Source organism: Vipera ursinii, assembly GCF_947247035.1.
Source record: "Vipera ursinii genome assembly, chromosome: 1".
Classification (NCBI taxonomy): domain Eukaryota; kingdom Metazoa; phylum Chordata; class Lepidosauria; order Squamata; family Viperidae; genus Vipera; species Vipera ursinii.
Window position 1 is genome coordinate 225,634,753 of NC_139512.1, and position 21,538 is coordinate 225,656,290.

The following is a 21,538-nucleotide window of genomic DNA, read 5'->3' on the forward strand; positions in this document are numbered from 1 at the left end:
AAAAAAGTACTTGAACAATCAAGGGACTTTTACTTTCATCAGCAGTTTGCCTAGGCATCTGCTAATAGGAAAATAAAACAACATTCCTCCAGCAGAAAATAATATTATGATTTTTTTTAAAGTATCTTGAAGCTACAGCAGTTGAAAAGGAGGCAGGGCCTCTTCTGAGTAAGTGCTGTTTACAAAGGATTATTATTATTATAAAACACTTTGTCTTAGAATATTTAATTAAAGTTAGGATTTACTTCAACATCACCTCCCTGTGAGGATGAATGTCCAAATATCTGTGTGGTTTGGTACTACCCTTAAACAGCATGTCTATAAATCAAGAAAGAAATGCTATAGCAGGGTTACAACCCTTTTGTCATGAGTCCAATCAATCACAGCCAGTTTATTATTATGGTAAACAAAAATGTGTGTCATACAACCCTCCTGAGACTATTACCATCTCATATTGCTGGTGGAAATTTTAATGTTTGAATCTCTCCTGTGATAGAATATGCAAAGTCTTCCTCTCCTGCCACCATAAGATGTTAAAACAACATTACTGAATTTCTTCCCTGTCTTCATCACATTTTGAAACAGAATTATATCCTTTCTGTTGAATGAGTTTACCCTGAAAATAAGAGGGAACATCTGATAACTTTGGTTTTTGTAGCTTTTAATTGATGAGATGATCTTAGGAATAATTTCCTAACAGTATAGTAGTTTAACTAAATACCATGGAATTTTCCCACAGAAAACCAGGAGGGTTTGAAGCAGTTTGAGAAAGGGGAACAAGGCCTCTGACCTCAAACACAAAGTTACATCCACTGTTTCCTGATGTTTCTAGGTCACTCATTGACTAGGGAGGTCCAAAGATTCTCTCCTCAGTTTGCCTCGCTCTTTATAAGCATTTTTTCCTGCACCTTTATTTTTGTTTTCTTTGCCTTGCCCAGGAATAGGCTAAGCATTATAGGGAGATGGGAGAAGTCTGTCCCTTCTATTTAGCTTTCTTCCCCAACAATCTAGATACCTTCCCCCCCCCCACAATTTCCATGAGGGACTGTTTCTATAATGAGAACTTCTAAGAAAGTGGGATGATTCCATAATTCCTACATGTACAAATTAGGTCAGAGACAGAGATAGCTGAAAAAATTAATTAGGTAAATTTGATAAACATTTCTAGACAGCAATCAATGGAAATATAAGAATTGAGATTGGGGACATTTTGATCAGCTATCTGCAACATTTCCCCCCTCTCTCTCTCTCTCTCTCTCTCTCTCTCTCTCTCTCTCTCTCTCTCTCTCTCTCTCTCTCTCTCTCTCTCTCTCTGATAGGTTATTCTCTATTCCAGACATGTCAAACACAAGGCCCGGGGGCCAGATCCGGCCTGCGAAGTGGCTTCATGTGGCCCATGAAGCCATCCTGGAAACAGTGAGGGAACGGCCCCCTCTGCCTTGGCCCTGGCCCAGGACCCTCCTTCTGCCAGAGACCCTCAGATCTGACCCACTCCTGCCCAGGCCCCCATAGGCACCCTTGATGCGTAGGTCATACGCACTCTAGCCACGCCCACCCAGTAGGCCACACCCACCCTGGCCATACCCACCCGGCCCCCTGAGGGCAACCACAATGCTGATGCGGCCCTCAATGAAATTGTGTTTGACACCCCTGCTCTATTCTTTGCCATATAAATATCATATAGTAATTGTTGGCAAATTTCAACAACTGAAACCAGCTTACTGGATATCACAGTGTGTTTAATAATACTTTGAACAATAACTGAAACTACATAGCAGTCATACAGTATTTTGATCTCTTTCTTTTTTGTTTAGATCTTTAGCATTTTAGTACTGCATTAATAAAGTGAGCTGCTCTTGAATAGATTAACATGGTTGCTAAATACTGCTGTTTTACAGAGATAAATGTGAGAAGACAAAAATTAGATTCTTTTTAACTTAATAAAGCTATTTCAGAGGGAGAAGAATATGACATCAAAAGAATTGTGCTCTTTTGAGTTCCTTTAAACTGAGAATTAATTCAACAGAGCCAAAATACAAATCAACACTTAGCTATTGAGATGAGGTCATCGAAATAACTATGTGCAGGATTGAGTGATTGCTGTATTATTTATGATATGGAGGAGACAGTCAAACTGCTTTGTTTTATACAGATAGCTGGCTGAATTTTGTCATTACTAGGCAGGTAGGCAAGAGGGGTAGGAAATGGGAACAATACAACTCTGAATGTCATGGAATTATAATGCACTAAATTAAGTGAAGTATAATAAATATAAAATAACACATAGGTTCCATTTTGGGTCTTAATGCACCACCTTAAATTAATATGAACCCCCTGTTCAGATATTCATTTGATTGTATAATTGCTGAAAATATGTGAAGGAATGGAAATGACTTGGTCCAAAAAGCCCCCGGTTCATTTTGCCTCATCTTCCTTATTTTCCCAACTTGTACTTTTGAGTAGTACATTCTTAAAGGTGATGGGAAAAAAAAAACCAAACGATTTGTATACAGACAAATGTGAACAGAATTCCCTTTCACATATTGTTCATCAATAGGGAAATGTGAAAAATGAGTGGCCAGAGAGAATACCTGAAGAGAGACTGAGGTGAGAATCCCTCTCAAGTAAGATTTTAGCATTATCACAGCCTTGCCGTGCTTCTGTGTCTGGTACTTTACTGGCTGGAGCAATTTCTTAAGTTTTGTTTAGAGAAACTCCTATTGTCTGTGTCATATATAACTGATGTTTGCATCTATCAGTGTTTTATCATTTAACAAAAAAAAAATATCTCACAAATGTAACATACTCTCTGAAGCAAATCTTGACATTTTAGTTATTCCCATTTAGTAACAGGGTTATAGCAATGAATTGTGTGCAAGTTTAAATGAAAGTGCAGGAAAACCTCTGAACTCAAGAGTTTTAGTATCAATAGAGAATACAAGGGGCATATTTTTTTCTATCCTCTTAATAGAATGAAAGTTAAATCTGATCTAGATTAATTTATGTTTACTAGATTTTTCATATTCTTATTGGATAGAGGATGCTAGTAGAGTAGCAGTACATTTTGTTCCTTTAGCAGCAGACAAAGATGCATTGACTATGCACAAAAAACCCTCATTAACATATTTAGGCTTTGTTAAAATATTGACAGCATAGAAGATCACCATACAGATAAGATCAAACATTTGTTGCCTTTTACATATTTCTTCAAATCCCTTCCAAATAACTTAGTCAATTTGTTTCTTTTTCGTTGCTCAATGGTAGCAAATAAATGAATACATTACCAATGCATGTGGGCTGAATTCCACTCCATGTACCATCAGCTTGGCAAACTCGCCTTGAAGATCCTATCAATATCAAAGATGGTCTGCACTGGAAAGTGACTTCAGATCTGTAGGTGAAACTTTTACCACTGAGTCTCCCATTAGCTGGAACACCAGGTTCTCCACAAAAGACAGCTGTTACACAGAAGGAATATTAATGTAGAGCCTTTAGAAATAGACGAGAAAATCATTTGTTTATTCAAGATAAAAGGAGCCACACTATTTATTGCTAAATCGTTTTCAAGACTAAAAAAAATGAAAAGAGAACCCATGAGAAATGGAAATCACAAGGCTTGATGCAACTATATCCGTGGGGGTAGTAGACAAATAGTGGGCACATTATGGACAGCATGGAGGTTGGAATATGTAAAAACTATGAAAATCAATCAAAGGATGTTTTTCCATTGAAATTTTTCTCTTACGGTTTAGATAGCAAAATACGGTAACTTTGTGACAAACTCAGAAAAGTTATCTTGCCCAAATCATCAGGAAGATCTGATTTTTCTATTTCCCCCCCAAAATACCCTAAATAGTCAATTAATGACCTTTGGTGACTTAATAACAAAATTAAGATGCCTTTAAAAATGTTTTTAATCAATATACTTTGGCAACAGAAAGCAATCTTGTTTTCATAAATGTTTGCAAAAACTAAACAGAAATAGATCAATATATATTCAGAATGCTTTTGTATGTGTGCACAAATAATGCAATACATATAATGCATATCTTTATGCATCATTTCACCAAGATCTCTTGTATATATTTCAATTAAAAATAAATAATGATTTTGATACATAGAGGATGCTTTGAGCCCCTATTCCATTAAAATGAGTTATTTGGGACAATTTAAGGATTTTCTACTTGTAAACATCAATCAATCTGTATGACTTAATTAAGAGATTATTGTATCTCCTAAACATTTTGAGGATTCTGTACAGTTTGCAAAGATTAGCCATCTAATTATTGGCTTAGGTAATTATCAAGACCTCTAGCAAAACAGGCAGTTTCTTTCCTGCAGCCAAAGCACTATGATGCTTCTATTCATTTCCCCTGCCCAACTGCTAATATGTTAGTTCTAACCTTGCTCTCAATGGAAAAACAAATCCAGTGAGGAAAGAATGAGGCAAGCAGGCAGTTGCTAGTTGCTGGTTTTGTACCATCTCCCTAGCCAGCTGGAAGAATGGCTGGCTGATAATCATATCATATCAGTTTTAGGAGAAAAGCAGAATCTATACAAAAAAGATAAAAGGGGTAGGACCAGTGGCTGTTTAGAAATAGCCAGAGGTGATAGACAGGAAGATATAATTTTATCAGGAATGTGTTTTAATTGCAACCAAAACATATTTAACTCTTGGGAGAATCTAAATTCAAAAACACACCTGAGTTTGTAACATAGCCAGAAGTGAACTCCACATTCAGTATTTTGAATATTGCACGGAATTTCAAATTGAAAGTGTTACTTATACTTTCCGTTCCCAGCTGTAATTCATTTGCATTAAAGAGAATTTGCTGTCCTGCCTGCTTTTATCTTGTACACAATATTCCCTGTTGACTTTAAGTAACTCCTGCTATCTTCTCAGTCATAAGTGTGCACCATTACAATATGAAACAGTAGGTATATTTAAAAAAAAAAACGAAAATGTTTAATCTTAATGAACTTACGTAGGCACTGTGGAATGTCTCCTCTCCATACTCCTCTACCTTCACATGAAAGGATAGCAGAATTGGAAAGGTGATACCCATCAGCACAGCTGTAACTTATACTTGATCCCCAGTGGAAATCAGATCCTTCCACCTTTCCATACAGGACCTGAGGAGGTGGTCCACAGGTAATAACTATCAGATTTAAAAGAGAGAACATAGTAAAGTCTTTAATGATTATTCAGAATGGGAGTAAAAATACACTTGATAACCTGTTATACGCGCTTACTATTCTGTGTTTCTGTACATTTCATTCAAAGGATTGCTCCTTCTTTGCATCATGCATGACAGCAATTCTATCCTTGTTATGGAACGTACAATGGAGGAAGCAGTTGATTTGGGCTACATCTAGTAAAATAGCTCTGCCCAGTTGCCCAGAGCAGGGAGATGCTCTATTTATTTATTAAATTGGTATCCTGTATTTCTATTCATATGACACACTGTGTTGAAAAGAATACATGTTATAAAAGATGTAAATTAGATGTAAATTAAAGCAAACTAAAGAATGTTACATAATTTTTCTGGATGCTTTTTCTCTAAATGAAGGATGTAGAATTTTTATTCCTCATCCCTGATTCCTATATGATAATATTGGGTCAAAGATCTCTACATGTATTTTTTTTAATCAAATATATATACTGTACACTGTTGGCATGCCCAAGAGACAAATGATGAAGCATGATAAAATGGAGCTGCAGTATCTCCTTGCTATCTACTGAAATAGTAAAAGTGTAAAAAAAAGTGGCTTTTGGGAATGGGGAAGGAATAACAAATTATTTATTTTATTTTATTTATTTATTTAATTCCATTTATATCCCGCCCTTCTCCGAAGACTCAGGGCGGCTTACAAGCTTAGCAGTATTTATATTAAACAAACTATATTATTCTCAGAAAACTTTAGCAATTGTTTTGCAATTGGAGTAAATGGTGAAGGATAGATAAAATAAAGAGTTATCTTGGAAGTAACTTAACATTAAAAAAAAATGGAAAAAAAACTTACTATAAGAATGATTAGATATCACCTAGACATTTTTGCATTGCAAGCCAGTTAATAATATAAAGAGATATACATCTTCCATCTACACCTAGGCAGTAAGAAATTGTTTTAAATCTTTTAAGCAATTTTCACTCTTTTTTCTTTGTAAGAACTTGCAGTTTGGGTATTTCTGTCTCTATTTAATTCTGTATTTTTTCTTCAATTTCCCTGCTTCAGCCATTTCAACGGTTGTCAACAGAAGCCTCATTTCATGATCTCAGTTCACTATAAAAGCCTCAATATCAAAATCCAATCTATGACCCAGCTAAATCCAAATATGACTAGTTGATCATAATCCCAGAAAAAAAAGCTGTCTACTATATATCAACCTTAGCAATTACCAGGAGCTTAATGGAAATACATAAAAACTTTCCAACACAGCTCAGAGATTGCTCAATCCAACAGAGGTTGATACTTTACTAGCTGCTCATTCCAGATAGTGGTAGCTGATAAAATGCAAGACCCATAATATTTTGAAAATATTGTATCACTTGTATTATTCCTTTCCCATTCCCAAAATTCATATTTGAATAAATACTCTCAATTTAGGTAATGAAATCATAGGTGGCCTCTTTTCTCATATATATTTCCCCAGTATCCTACTTATTGAAAAAAAAAATGTGATTAACATTGGAACACCTCTTGATATCTACATTAATGTTGGAATGATATTCATTTTTAATAATATTAATTTTAACCCATAAACATGGAATTTTGTTCCATCTACTAAAATCTAAGCAATATTCTATAAAAAATAACATTTAATTTCAGATCAAAAGATTTAAAAGATTGTTAAAACAAATAAAATTGGATCTGGAAAGGTGGAAACATCTTCATTGTTAGGAAAAATAGCTACAGTGAAAATGAATATTTTATTGAAAATACTCTTCTTATTTCAAATGATTCCTGTAAAATTGGGGAAGGTCTTTTTTGACAAGCTAAACACAAGAGTACTGAGATTCATCTAGCAAGGGAAAAAAACAAGAATTAAAGTGAAAATGCTACAAGAAGCTAAAGATAGTGGTGGATTTGGACTCCTGGATTGGAGACTGTATTATCAAGCAGCTATTCTACCATGGGTTAAAGAATGGATAATGCTGAGAAATAAAAGACTATTTTACCTTGAGGCACATGACTTACAAATTGGTTGGCATACCTTCCTATGGTACAGAAAGAATAAAACACACAGATATTTTCAAACCCATTTTATAAGGAATGTACTTCTAGAATGGGAAAGAATAAAGAAGAAAATTTATATTAAGCTACCTGAATGGCTTTCAACAATGGAAGCTTTTGCTTACCCAAATTTAATTAACTATGACAAAGTCGTGACTTATAAAGATATCTTGGATAATGAAAGGAAATCGAAAGATAGACAAGTTTTACAACGACAAGGTTGAATGATAAAATTTAGCATGGTGGCCATATTTGCAAATTCAAACAAGATATGAAAAAGATCTAAAGACAATGGGCTTCTATAAAGAACAGACAGAATTTGATCAGACATTGTTAAAAACAGATGAAAATTTGATTAGGAAACTCTATAGATTTCTGCTAAATTTAGAGATGGAAGAAGAACAAGTAAAAGAAACAATGATAACATCGGCAAAAATACTTTGGATATTCTATAGATTTGGAAGACTGGCAGAAACTATGGGATAGAAATATCAGATTGACTAAAGCAGTCTCATATAAAGAAAACTTGTATAAAATGTTTTATAGATGGCATATGACACCAGTAAGATTAGCAAAAATGTTTAAAAATACTTCAAATAATTGCTGGAAATGTAAACAAAGGCCAGGTACTTACTATCATATCTGGTGAACATGCCCTAAAGCAAAAAGTTTTGGGTCAAGATACATATATGGTTGGAAAAGATGACTAAAAGACAGAATTGTTCTTGTTAGGAATATTAGGACCTAATTATGAGAAGGAGACTGAATTGCATGTACTGACAACAGTGAGAATAGCAATACTGGAAAAATGAAAACTTACCAACTGAAGAGGTTTTAATTAAGAAAATCTTAGAATGTGCAGAAATAGATAGACTGACGTTAGAGATTAAAGTGAAAGAAGATTCAATTTACTATAGAACATGGGATAATTTTTACCAATGATTAGGAAAATGAATTAGTGAGAAATGAATGTGATATGTTAATTTGAATATATATTAGCAAGATTGATATGTATTGATTAATTGATACTGTTTTTGATTATCGTTTATTACATTTACTACAGTTATCTATTACTATATTAACTATTGTTAATTGAACATATGTACCCGGACAATAGCCTCTTTGCTAAAGAATGAAAGCGTTATTGGGGGATAACCCCAATGTTGATCCTAACCCCATCCTAATCCCAACCCCAATCCTGATCCTAATCCCACCCTAAACCCTAATCCCTAACCCGATCCTATTTTATCCCTAATCCTATAAAATTCAATAAAATCATTTTTTAAAAAAGATTTTATTTTGAGTTTACTGGACAAAGAATGTATTTGAAAAGACAGACATCAGATTTTCTAAACTGATCATGTACAAAATTTGAGGTGTTGCAAACATTTGCTTTGGTCGTACGAATCACTAACATCCATTTGGAATAATATTTTAATATACGTAGATTTATGGGGAAGTTTTGTAGTGTTACCTGTTTGGTTCAGGTAGACAAGGACTCAGAGTGGTTCACAATGAAAAGAGTTTATTCAATACACATAAGTCAACTGTCAACTGTCAAATGTTTCAAGCTTTTATAGTAGAACTGTTTAAACTGTAACCAATCATCAATCGCTATTTTCCCGCTTCTTTGCTACTTTAACCAATGGTTGCACCAGAATCTCCCGCTTCAAGGACCTACTTTTGCAACCTACTATTTTACAAGTTTGCAACTATTTACAGACACAACATTACCAATGTAGATACTATGTTCAATTATATCTCCAAACTTGGAATCTGATCATTTGTGGAGGGTTATGGTTGTATTGAGCCTGTATTGAGGTGTTACTAAATATTTTTGAGACACTGGAAAAGTAATATTCCTGTTATTAAAGATTAGTTTTAAAAGATGTGTGACTTTACTAATTAAAAATAAGTCAATATGTTTTTGTGGTATAGATTTTATGGTATTTCATAATTATAGACAATCATTAAATATTTTTCCCTTAAGATAGATTTAGAAAGTTAGACATTTTATTAATATGTGACATATTGTCATGTTTCCCCTTTTCTTTTTATTGTTTTGTTTTTGTAGTTTTTCTGGAATTTCTTTCCTAGACTTTTGTATTTTGTAATTTTTCTACTTCTTTCTATAACACAGGGGTCTTCAAACCTGGCCCTTTTATGACTTGTGGATTTCAATTCCCAGAATTCTTCAGCCAGTGTGGAATTCTGAGGAATTTTGGGAATTGAAGTGCACAAGTCATAAAAGGGCCAAGTTTGAAGACCCCTGCTATAATACATTAAGAAATAAAAAGCAATCTATTTTTCAATATATATATATGAGGAAATGATAACTGGGCAGTTTAGAATAGTTCTAAATGGGCAAGAGACTTATGATGCTATAACCTCCAGTCTTTTCTCCAATGGCAGAGCCTTAGGGCTGGGTAATCTGTTATGCCTTTTCTGCTTTCTAAACCTTGGGCACAGTGGATAATTGTCCACAATAGGCCTTTCACTCAGGCATACTGGATTAAGAAAGAGGATAACTATAGGTGGGAATTTACAAATGTAGCATTATCATTTATGGAATGAGACCTGCATAACCAAAGACTTAAGGTAGTTTATGCTTTCTCTAACTTGTCTTCACTGAAAACCGTTACAAAGAACAAAGACTAGCGATTCAAGAGACATTTTCTTTAGCTTTGCAAACAAAATGTGAAGAGTCTGCCAAAGCAGTAGAAAAAAAACCTGAAAGATGAAACTAATTCATGTCCATTTAAGTAATGGTTTCCGCTCTAGAAGATTCTGATGACAGCTTAGTGACTATCTCACATATCCTGAGAAAGTAGATTGTAATTGTAATAATACAATTTTAGCAGTAAGAAAAGATGTGTTGTGTAGAGCACACTGAAGTACTATAAATGATTACATATTTTAGTCCTATAGTTCACTGAATAAATTTATTTATTTATTTATTTTTGGGACTTATATGCCGCCCTATCTCCCGAAGGACTCAGGGCGGCTAACAACAATAAAAACAACAATACAAAAGTTAAAAGAGATTAAATAAACAGCCCCAAGAAAAATTAACTAAACAATTTAAAAATGAAAACATTTTAAAAAACCCGTCATCAATCCAAGTCAGCCTGATGAAAAAATAAAGAGAGATGCCTTCTTGGCATAATATGTTGGCTAATCCTGAGATCCAAGATAGAGTGACCCCTCAAAAAAATTTTTGCAGGAGATAAACCTTAATTTAATCCTTTTAGTTTCTTAAGTTTTAATGTTGGAGAATTAGTTTTATTCTGGCTGTTCTGAATGTAGATGATTGTACAGTTTTAACTTAAAACTATATACCACTTCATATTTCTTATTGACTAATTGTGGTATTATAAATGCTAGAAACATCTGTTTCACTTGCTTCTAAAATCTACTTAAGTTTTGTTTTACAGGAACTTGGAGGAATGATGTAGTGGCAAGATAGTTATATTTTCCTTTCTAAATTCACCTGGCCTTTAAATGCTTTGTGGCCTACATCACAAAGGTTAGTAAATGACATGCCTTTTCTTCAATAACAGATAAGACTATTACAACCATTTTATAGCCATTCCCATTTCCTTAAGTCAATTAAAAAAACCCATAGCAATATATTAAAGGCTTACCACTTAAATTTACTTTAAAATTATTAAAAGTAATGTTCCTTAATAATATGACATTTTAATTCTAGTTAGGCAATGGGTGAGTAATATTTACATGCCAATCAAATGCCCAAAGCTTTACAGATGGGTTTACAATTAAAAGCCCAAACCTTTACAGATGGGTTTACTCTGGTTCCAAGTTCCATCTTTGGTACAACGGATTGTGAATGCTCCAACAGGTTCCATCAGGTAGCCTGGATTGCACTGATAGGTTATTGTCTTATTAAATGAGAAATCATTTCCAAACTGAATGCCATTTGCCAGTTCACCTGGATCTCCACAACTGATCACTAGTTAGGAAACAACAAGAAAGTTTTCTTTTTGAAGAAACGGTATTCTGCAGCAAATGTGCTTCCATGCATAATAGATATCATCAGAAATGTGCTAGTACAACTGTGTAATTTACATTCATATTCAAGCAGCCCCCTGCTGAAAGGCAACCTTTCAACCAAAGGAATTTTAAAACAGCCTCTCTGTGAATATGTCTATATAGTAGAGACGAATCCTGATGGAACATAAATATAATCAAGGACTCCTGCCATGAAAATGGAACTTCTAACCTGTGTTACAGCAATCTCACTGATTTAGGAGCAGAGATGGACTGCAAAACCGAAACTCAGATTGAGAAATGAAATTATGCTATTGATAAGGATGTAAAGATCTAAATAAAACATAATGCAGATTACACTTAGTAAAAAAAAAATATACGTATACTAGATTGAAATCTATGTGTGCCATTATACAATATTTGCAGATAAGGCCAACATGTTTAGCAGATTAATTTACATAATTATATAGATCTGCCTCTGGCAAAATACAGCAGAGTTTAATTTCTGGAAGGAAATGCAATCTATGTTTATCTGGTTTAGAGTAGAGAATATATAAAGCTAGAACAATATAACATTAAGCACCTAAGCAAACTCACTAAATTTTATCTGATTTCAATGGGACTTACATTCAAGTGAACATGCTTAGGATCAAACTGAACACATGATAATAAACTTAATTTATCATGCTTTCTTTTTCCAAACATTTTCCATGCAAATACTGCTTTTAATATTGACATATATTGTTAACAGAGTATTAATATCAAACCTGTACAGTCTGGGGCAATGCCAGTCCATGTCCCATTGGCTGTACAATGGCGAGTTGTCAGGCCAGAAGTCTTATAGCCTTCCCAACAAGCATAGATAACTGAGCTGGAAAATGAAATCCCATCACTATAGATTATCTTGCCATTGGCCGGTGTTCCAGGATTTCCACAAGATACAGCTGCCAAAAGTGGAGATGGGAGGAGCAAAAAAATAAACTTAATTAGAAGTGAATACATTTAAAAACACAAAAATCAATATTTCCATTGTTTGCGGCCATTAGTGGCTCTATGCTATACATCAGGGGTCTTCAAACTTGGCCCTTTTATGACTTGTGGACTTCAACTCCCAGAATTCCTCAGCCAGCATGCCTGGCTGAGAAATTCTGGAAGTTGAAGTCCACAAGTCATAAAAGGGCCAAGTTTGAAGACCCCTGGTATACATGAATAAAAATAGTTTTTGGATTGGGCTAATACAATCATAATAACTCATTAGTTTCAGTCTGATAACAATCTCCTAAATAGATTTGGAAACATGAAGTATGAAGCAAGAAAACAGAAGTGGGAATTATTCAAAACATTAGAATATTTCCACCTTTTACAATATACATACCCGCACACAGAAAGCAAACACACCATGGTTTGTTTCCCAGGATATATCCTAGAAATGGTTACAGTGATTATCCATAGTAGAATTCAATACTTGGTGTTTACGTTTGAAGGAACCATAGTTTTTATTAAGATGAACTCAAATTCTTTGCAATTTTCCCCCCACATGATTATTTTCAGATATACAGCAGCTTCCTTCTGATGCTGCATAACTCCTAATCACACAATTTCCAATTTAGAAAGAGTTACAACTCTAGTCTATTGTCTCATGAGTATGTTTCATAATTTCCCCATCAATAGCTCTGTTGTGGTAAAACAAATGACAGGATGGAAGATTCATTTTGTTCCCAATTACATTTGCTCTAAGAAAATCATTTAATAACAAAGCTGAGTCAAAAGGAAACATGCCAATGTTAGGCAGAGGGCAGGGTGAAGATTTGAGGAAGTAAAATTCACCAGAGAAAAATGGAAAATGGCTATTATGTGCATCCAAATATAATTTTTGTTTGATTAATGATGTCCAGAAAGGGCATATTTTTGCACAAGAGACTTTGCAATGCACACTATTGTGCCACAAATGAAAAAGTCCATAGATATGTAATATTTAACTACTACAGTATATACCAATTCAACAGATGAAGAAACTGAGGAACATTTTCTAGATAGGAAAGAAGCTTTAAGAAGATGGATTGCTGACTGGAAAAGAGAACAGGTGCTTATAATAAATTAAAATAAGAGAGGATCATAATCATTTCTATACATGGGATGAATATATACTAAGATACAGTACTTTTGGGAAGGAGAAAGAAAAGTGAGTGAAGGACATAAATCTGAATCTAGAGCAAAAGTTCCCTGCAGCTCACCTTTCTATTGATGTCCTTAGTTTTCTCTTATTCTGTTCCACTATTTAAGGCAAATGCTTTGACAATGCCCATTAGCAAAGTTAAATAACACAAGATTTTTTTTCCATTAATCCATACTAGCAATTTGCATCTACATTCAACTCTCAAAGCAGCCTTGCTTGGAATAATGTGAGCTTCTGGTTATCTTTTGTTTTCCTAGCTTGAAAGAATGCAAGTTAGATAATACAGTACACTGGTTCATTCAGAAAGTTTCCATTAGATTAACGAACAACAATGAAACATAGTACAGGAACTCCTCGCTTAATGGCCACAAATGGAATCAGCAATTCTGTCACTAATTGGCATGGTTGTTCAGCAAGACTTTCCATTGCTTTACTGAAGCTGACTTTGAAGTGCACAAATGGTGATCACAAGACCTCAGCATGCTTCAATGATCATAAATGCTCACTGGATGTGAAGTGTCCAAATCTCGACTGTGGCAACAGAGCAGGTCTAGGACAACTCGCCACAGAGGACTCGCTGCAGCCGACTTGCCGCGACTGACTTGCCATTGTCAACTAGCTGCAGGATAACTTGCTATGGCCATCTAGCTGTGAAACAACTTGCCATGGGACAATTCAATGCCAATTGACCAACAGGCCCTGGGACTCCACACTCTGGCTCACCCCAGGACTTCTAACTGGAGAAGGTTTAAACCTAAAGCAAGACAAGGCCTGCTGCAATTCACTTGTCCCTCTCTTGAGTTGTCCTGTGTTGAATTGTCCCATAGCAAGTTGTCCCATGGCAAATTGGCTGTAGCGAGTTGTCTTGCAGCAAGTTGACTGGGGTGAGACAGCCAGGGCAAATCGGCTACATTGAGTTGTCCCATTCCGAATAGTGCAATGATTGTAAGTGACAGCAGTGGTCATAAAGTTATTTTTTTCAGTACTGTTGAAACTTTGAACAGTCACTAAAAAGGGCAGTTGTTAAACGAGTACTACCTATATGTTCTTTTGGCTGATAACTGTAAGCCAAAGATAAGCAGTTTCATATTGGGGAATATTTGCCAGTACTATGCTAATAAGTGCATATCATCAGTTTTTATTTAATAGACACATATTTTGGATTGTTAAATCTACTCAATTTCCGGCAGATATTCAGTGTCAAATAAGTAGAACTCTGCTTCACATTAGGATTTTCTTTTCCTCTTTTTCCTCTGCCACTCCCCACCTGCTTCAGAGTCCTCTTCCCCAACTTTAGGGTACAGGGTTTTGTTTGCTAAGAGATAAGGGAGGGGGACTTCCGGTTTTGTGTGATAGCGACCGGTCACGGGCTTGCAGATTCTCTACACCACTGCGGCTAATTTCACCCTACCTGGGGACCCTAAATGGGTCTAAGTCGCCCCAGAGAGATGACGAAGAAAGAAGAGATTCTGGAACGGTGGCAGCCATTCTACTTGACTTGGGGAAAGCCTTCTAACCTGACAGGAGAAAGGCTGGCCGTATTGCATCGCCCAGCCCAAGCTACTAGCAACTGAAGTCCAAAAGCATTAACCAGCACAACTGTGAACAGCGTGCTTGAAACTGGGTAAGGAATTCAATCTTTTTTTTTCCTATTCTACATTTAATTTCCTGGAAAAGATCCTCAAGAAAGGGAAGGAGGAGGATTTCCGCCCCACACTTATACTAACAGAAGCAACAAATTAAACTTTTTATGGAGGATCAAAATATATGAAATTGAAAAACAAATAGTTGCTGACACCTAGTGATGGATAAAGACTACAACAACTATGATTTTAATATAAGACTTGCAAAACCTGGGAAAAGCTAATCTGTGTTTGTTACCTTCAAAGTTTTAACAACAAAAAACAGCTGTGAGGGGGAAAAAAGACAATCTGGGTAGTAGACAAAGACAGAATTATAAATTTCAGGGGAAAAATCTTTTTTGAATTATTTGGATTACAAATATCTATTTAATCGGGACTCTAAAGCTATTTGCAGAGAAAAGAAAGGAAGAGAAAAAACTCAAATTCTTGGCCATCATGGATCAGAGACATGTAGAAAGAACATATCAAGATAACATAACTATTTCACAAGAGGAGATATATAGTACACTGCAACTAATTCAAACAACGATGACTTTAAACCACAAAGAAATCCAAAACAACTTTGAAAATATAAATCAATCTATTTCTAAGTTAATTCTGCAACAAAAATATTCCCAGAAAACAACAACAGAGGAGCAGCAGATAAAACAGATAAATGGATATAGAATTGAGACTTAAAGATGAAACTTAACAAAACAAGGAAACATGATTTAATCCTAGTGGGGAAAAAATCACAAGAATTGGAAAACACAACTTATTTCTTAAGAGTACAAAATAAATTTGAGGACGAGAAAACAGATTGGATAAAATGGACCGTAGAGACTTCAGGAACATTGGAGAGAAAGGAAATGATAAGAGAAGTGGAGAGAAAGAAAAAGCAAAAGGTTTTCAACAAACATGGAAAGGCCCATACAAAGACACTTCTGTAGATTTTCTTTTTATATCTACAGCAACATTTACGAACATACAGAAAAACTTTTTGATTAAGCAAAATACATTGATTAAGAAAGATACTGGGCAAAGGAAAAAGACTAAAGTGGAAACTAAGAAAATAGATGATGGGACTTACCAGACAGAATACTTAAAAAAAAAACATTTGTTTGAATATGGTTCAAGAAACAGAAAAGTTTTGGAATATATATGTCATTCTAAGAAGGATGAATTTCCTAAATAATATAATATGCTTTATTCCCTTTTTTTGTTCTCTTTCTTGATATGAGTAAAATAAAGAAGTTGAAATGACCTAGATAAAGGAAATGTTTTAGATACTTAAATGTGATTGAATTTAAGAAAATTATAATGGATAAAATGTTTTGAATAAGAGTTAAAGGACTAGATGACTAGATGTATTAAATGGAATGTTTAAAGATTAAACATATTTTTAATTATGGTTAAAAAGAATAAGAAATTTGGAAAATAAATATATATTAGCTTAGGAGGGATATATATTTTAAATAGTATGTTATTTTTTATGTTTCTTTACTCTTGCTCTCCTTTCTTTTTTTGTCATTGTTTTATCTATTCCTGAAGAAATTTAAAGTGTGAGATGGTTCATATGGAAAAATAGTTAATTTTTTAAATTTAATTAATTTTTGAGAAAATCTTAATCAGTAAAAATACCTAGAATTTGGTGGGAGAAACAAATTAAAACAAGGACTGTAACAGGATCTATGATAAGGCAACCAGAATGATTGGATAGAAAAGAAATATTATATTGATGTGATTATTATTATTAGGAATATTGGGAAATATATATATACACACAGACACACAGACACACACAGACACACAGACACACATAACACACACACACACACAGACACAGACACACACACACACACACACACACACACACACACATATATATATATATATATATATATATATATATACATATATATATATATATATATATATATATATATATATATATATATATATATAAATTGTTATCTATCAAAACAATAATAATTGTATTAACTCAATGTTTGCAAAAGAGGATATTTTGGGAAAAGAGGAAATCAACTAAAACCATTATGTGGATTATGGATTATAGAAATCAATTGTTAATTATTGTTTTACAAATGTAACCCAGACAACACACTGTTCACCAATTATTGTGATTTATGTTTTTTTTTAAAAAATCAATAAAATATATAACAAAAAGGGAGAGAGAGAGAGATAGTGCAGGGGTTCCCAACCAGGGGTGCAAGACGATATTCCAGGGGGTACGAAAACTTGGGTTTTCAAAATTATAGTGGATGTGCATAATTTGTTGCCATTATTATGAACTTTTGTAAGGGGTGCGAGAATATATCAGAAGCATTCTAGGGGTGTGGGATACAGAAAAGGTTAGGAGCTGCTGAGATAGGAGATAGCAGGTACGTTGTATTAGATTTCAACATTTATCTCTTGTCCTCATACCACACACACATACAATATACTGAGACTAAACTTAGTCTATACTGATTAATCTGAGGCATAAAAAAGAGTAAATTCTAAAAAAAATATTTATGAAATATTTGGGTAGCCTAGAGCTGGTTTCTTTCTTTCTTCTTGCAGAAATGCAAATGTATTGGGACGGAAAATCTCTTTCACTGGAATGGTAAACTCTGCCCTCCCTGAGAATAAAAAGAATGAGAGTGGACCGGAATATCAGGATTAGAAAACAAGTTCCTAATTAGAATTGGGTATATTTAGAGCATAATAGGTGGTTTCCACTTATCCAGATCAAGAATCAGGTTATGAGATTAAGAATATTTAATATTTTAATTTTGAAACTTAACATTAAGAAAACCAAGATCATAGCATCCAGCCCTCTCAATCCCTGACAAATAGATGGGGAAGAAATGGAGCTACTGACAGATTTTATTTTCATGGGCTCCAAGATCACCGCAGATGGGGACTGCAGACAAAAAATTAAGACACTTGCTCCTGGGGAGGAAAGCCATGGCAAATCAAGGTTGACTCAGCCTTCCATCCTTCTGAGGTAGGTAAAATGAGGACCCAGATTGTTGGAGGCAATAAGCTGACTGTAAAAATGCCGCTTGGGGGGGGGCAAAGCCCTAATAAGCAGGCATATACATAGAATGAAGGCTATTGCTAAGCACATTGATTTGTGCTTCTTAGATTGTAAGCCGCCCTGAGTCTTCGGAGAAGGGCGGGATATACAGGTGAAACTTGAAAAATTAGAATATCGTGCAAAAGTTCATTTATTTCAGTAATGCAACTTAAAAGGGGAAACTAATATATGAGATAGACTCATTACATGCAAAGCAAGATAGTTCAAGGCGTGATTTGTCATAATTGTGATGATTATGGCATACAGCTCATGAAAACCCCAAATCCACAATCTTAGTAAATTAGAATATTACATGCAATCAATAAAACAAGGAGTGTACATAGAACAATATCGGACCTCTGGAAAGTATAAGCATGCATATGTATTCAGTACTTGGTTTGGGCCCCTTTTGAAGCAATTACTGCCTCAATGTGGCGTGGCATGGAATCTATCAGCCTGTGGCACTGCTGAGGTGTTATGGAAGACCAGGATGCTTCAATAGCGGCCTTCAGCTCTTCTGCATTGTTCGGTCTCATGTCTCTCCTCTTTCTCTTGGCAATGCCCCATAGATTCTCTATGGGGTTCAGGTCAGGTGAGTTTGCTGGCCAATCAAGCACAGTAATCCCACGGTCATTGAACCAGGTTTTGGTGCTTTTGGCAGTGGGGCAGGTGCCAGGTCCTGCTGGAAAATGAAGTCAGCATCCCCATAAAGCTCGTCTGTGGAAGGAAGCATGAAGTGCTCCAAAATCTCCTGGTAGACGGCTGCATTGACCCTGGACTTAATGAAGCACAGTGGACCAATACCAGCAGATGACATGGCTCCCCAAATCAACACAGACTGTGGAAACTTCACACTGGACTTCAAGCATCTTGCAGTGTGTGCCTCTCCATTCTTCCTCCAGACTCTGGGTCCTTGGTTTCCAAATGAGATGCAAAATTTGCTCTCATCAGAAAAGAGGACTTTGGACCACTGAGCAACAGACCAGGTCTGTTTTTCTTTAGCCCAGGTAAGACGCTTCTGACGTCGTTTGTTGTTCAGGAGCGGCTTGATAAGAGGAATACGACATTTGAAGCCCATGTCCAGGATCTGTCTCTGTGTGGTAGCTCTTGATGCACTTGACTCCAGCCTCAGTCCACTCCTTGTGAAAGTCCCCAACACTTTTGAATGGCCTTTTCCTGACAATGCTTTCCAGGCTGCGGTCATCCCTGCTGCTTGTGCACCTTTTTCTTCCACACTTTCCCCTTCCACATAACTTTCTATTAATGTGCTTTGATACAGCACTTTGGGAACATTCAACTTCTTTTGCAATTACCTTTTGAGGCTTTCCCTCCTTATGGAGGGTGTCAATGATGGTTTTCTGCAAACTGTCAGGTCAGCAGTCTTACCCATGATTGTGATTCCTACTGAACCAGACTGAGAGACCATTTAAAGGCTCAGGAACCCTTTGCAGGTGTTATGGCTTAATTAGCTGATTAGAGTGGGACACTTTGAACCTAGAATATTGCACCTTTTCACAATATTCTAATTTTCTGAGATTCTGGATTTGGGGTTTTCATGAGCTGTAAGCCATAAACATCACAATTATGACAAATCACAGCTTGAACTATCTTGCTTTGCATGTAATGAGTCTATCTCATATATTAGCTTTCCCTTTTAAGTTGCATTATTGAAATAAATGAACTTTTGCACAAAATTCTAATTTTTCAAGTTTTACCTGTAAATGGGATTTTTTTAAAAAAATCTAGACAGCACACTAAAAAGCAGAGACATTACCCTGCCAACAAAAGTGAGTATTGTCAAGGCTATGGTCTTCCCAGTTGCAATATATGTTTGTGAATGTTGGACCATAAGAAAGGCTGAGCACCAAAGAATTGAGGCCTTTGAACTATGGTGCTGGAGAAGACTCCTGCGAGTCCCTTGGACTGCAAGGTGATCAAACCGGTCAGTTCTAGAGGAGATCAACCCTGACTGCTCTTTAGAAGGCTAGATCCTGAAGCTGAAACTCAAATACCTTGGCCACCTTATGAGAAGGAAGGACTCACTGGAGAAGAGCCTAATGCTGGGAAAGGTTGAGGGCAAGAGAAGAAGGGGATGACAGAGAATGAGGTGGCTGGATGGAGTCACTGAAGCAGTAGGCGTGAGCTTAAATGGACTCCAGAAGATGGTAGAGGACAGGAAGGCCTGGAGGAACGTTGTCCATGGGGTCGTGATGGGTCGGACACAACTTTGCAACTAACAACAACAATATTTTAATTTAATTTAAATATTTAAAATATTTTAAACTGTATTTTTGAGTAAACGTAGAGTACAATAGTTTATTTTTCCCCCACCCACTCAACCAAAAAGAGTATACTTATAAATCACATGAGTTGGAACTTGCTATTTCTATTACAAACCTTCACAGACCGGCTGCAGTCCAGACCAAGATCCATTAAGAAGACATGTTCTTTCTGGGGAACCTCTCAACTGATAGCCCATTTCGCAGGAGAAACGTATTAGGCTTTTGATCTTGAACTCATCACCTAGTCTAGAACCATGAGAGGGCATTCCAGGATCATCACAATATCCTGGATTGTTTCCTAAAAATTATGAACAGAATTACATTTAAAATTGGGAAGTGCACACTGTTTCAGATTCATCTTATTTTGGACTACTGTAGTAACAAATGTTTTATACTTTGATTCCAATATCGAGGCTCACTTTGAATTGCAATCACATGCAGAAATGTTGGAAGTGCTAGTTTTATTTTTGACTTTTTTTAATACACCAAATTAGCTGATTCCCTAATTACCTATTGACTCACTGAACAGTCTTTCAAATATTATGTCAATCATATGTCTCCCTTTGTATAAAATATAAATTTGCTAGTGCCTGTCAGATTTTCTATTAGACAGTATTATATTATCATTCCCATCTCACCCCTGGAGGTGGTCTGTGTCTTCCTCAATCCTGAATCCTCTACTAGAGGCCTCAGAATTTGAGATTCCGTGTAGTACCTTAGCTGCTCCTAAGAAGAGCTGCACTCTTCTGGACAGACAACTATGATCTCATTTCTGGGATCTGTTGAAACCACTTACCCATCTTAGGAGTCGCAGTCAAGGAAGCCATTTTTGTTAAATAAAACAATGAAACTTATGCTAAAAATAGCAAATGAACATTAGAAATATATTAGAAGCTCCCAATTAATCTCTCACAAAATTACCTGAACAATGTGGGAGTGTCCCACTCCAGCGGCTGTTTTCCTGGCACACTCTGCTAGAGTTTCCCAAGAGAGTTTGCCTTTCTGTGCACGAGTAGTGAACAACAGATCCAAATGTAAATTTATCTCCTGATAGAATTGCATTTGTTGGCACTCCAGGATGTCCACAAGATATTGCTATGATGAAAAAAAACACAGTTTTAAAAGTTGATAA

At 35.5% G+C, this 21,538-nt stretch overlaps 1 protein-coding gene across 1 annotated transcript in view; it reads right to left on the reverse strand.

Moving 5' to 3' along the window:
• The window catches only part of CSMD1 (CUB and Sushi multiple domains 1), a gene marked incomplete at its 5' end in the record, with an annotated part of 1,146,395 nt that overhangs the window by 35,131 nt on the left and 1,089,726 nt on the right, over positions 1-21,538 (reverse strand). Inside the window, 6 exons of the mRNA XM_083350006.1 lie at positions 3,285-3,458; positions 4,986-5,159; positions 11,027-11,206; positions 12,012-12,188; positions 20,522-20,704; positions 21,328-21,501. Of these exons, the coding sequence (XP_083206132.1) occupies positions 3,285-3,458; positions 4,986-5,159; positions 11,027-11,206; positions 12,012-12,188; positions 20,522-20,704; positions 21,328-21,501 (1,062 nt within the window). The remainder of the gene's footprint in view (positions 1-3,284; positions 3,459-4,985; positions 5,160-11,026; positions 11,207-12,011; positions 12,189-20,521; positions 20,705-21,327; positions 21,502-21,538) is intronic.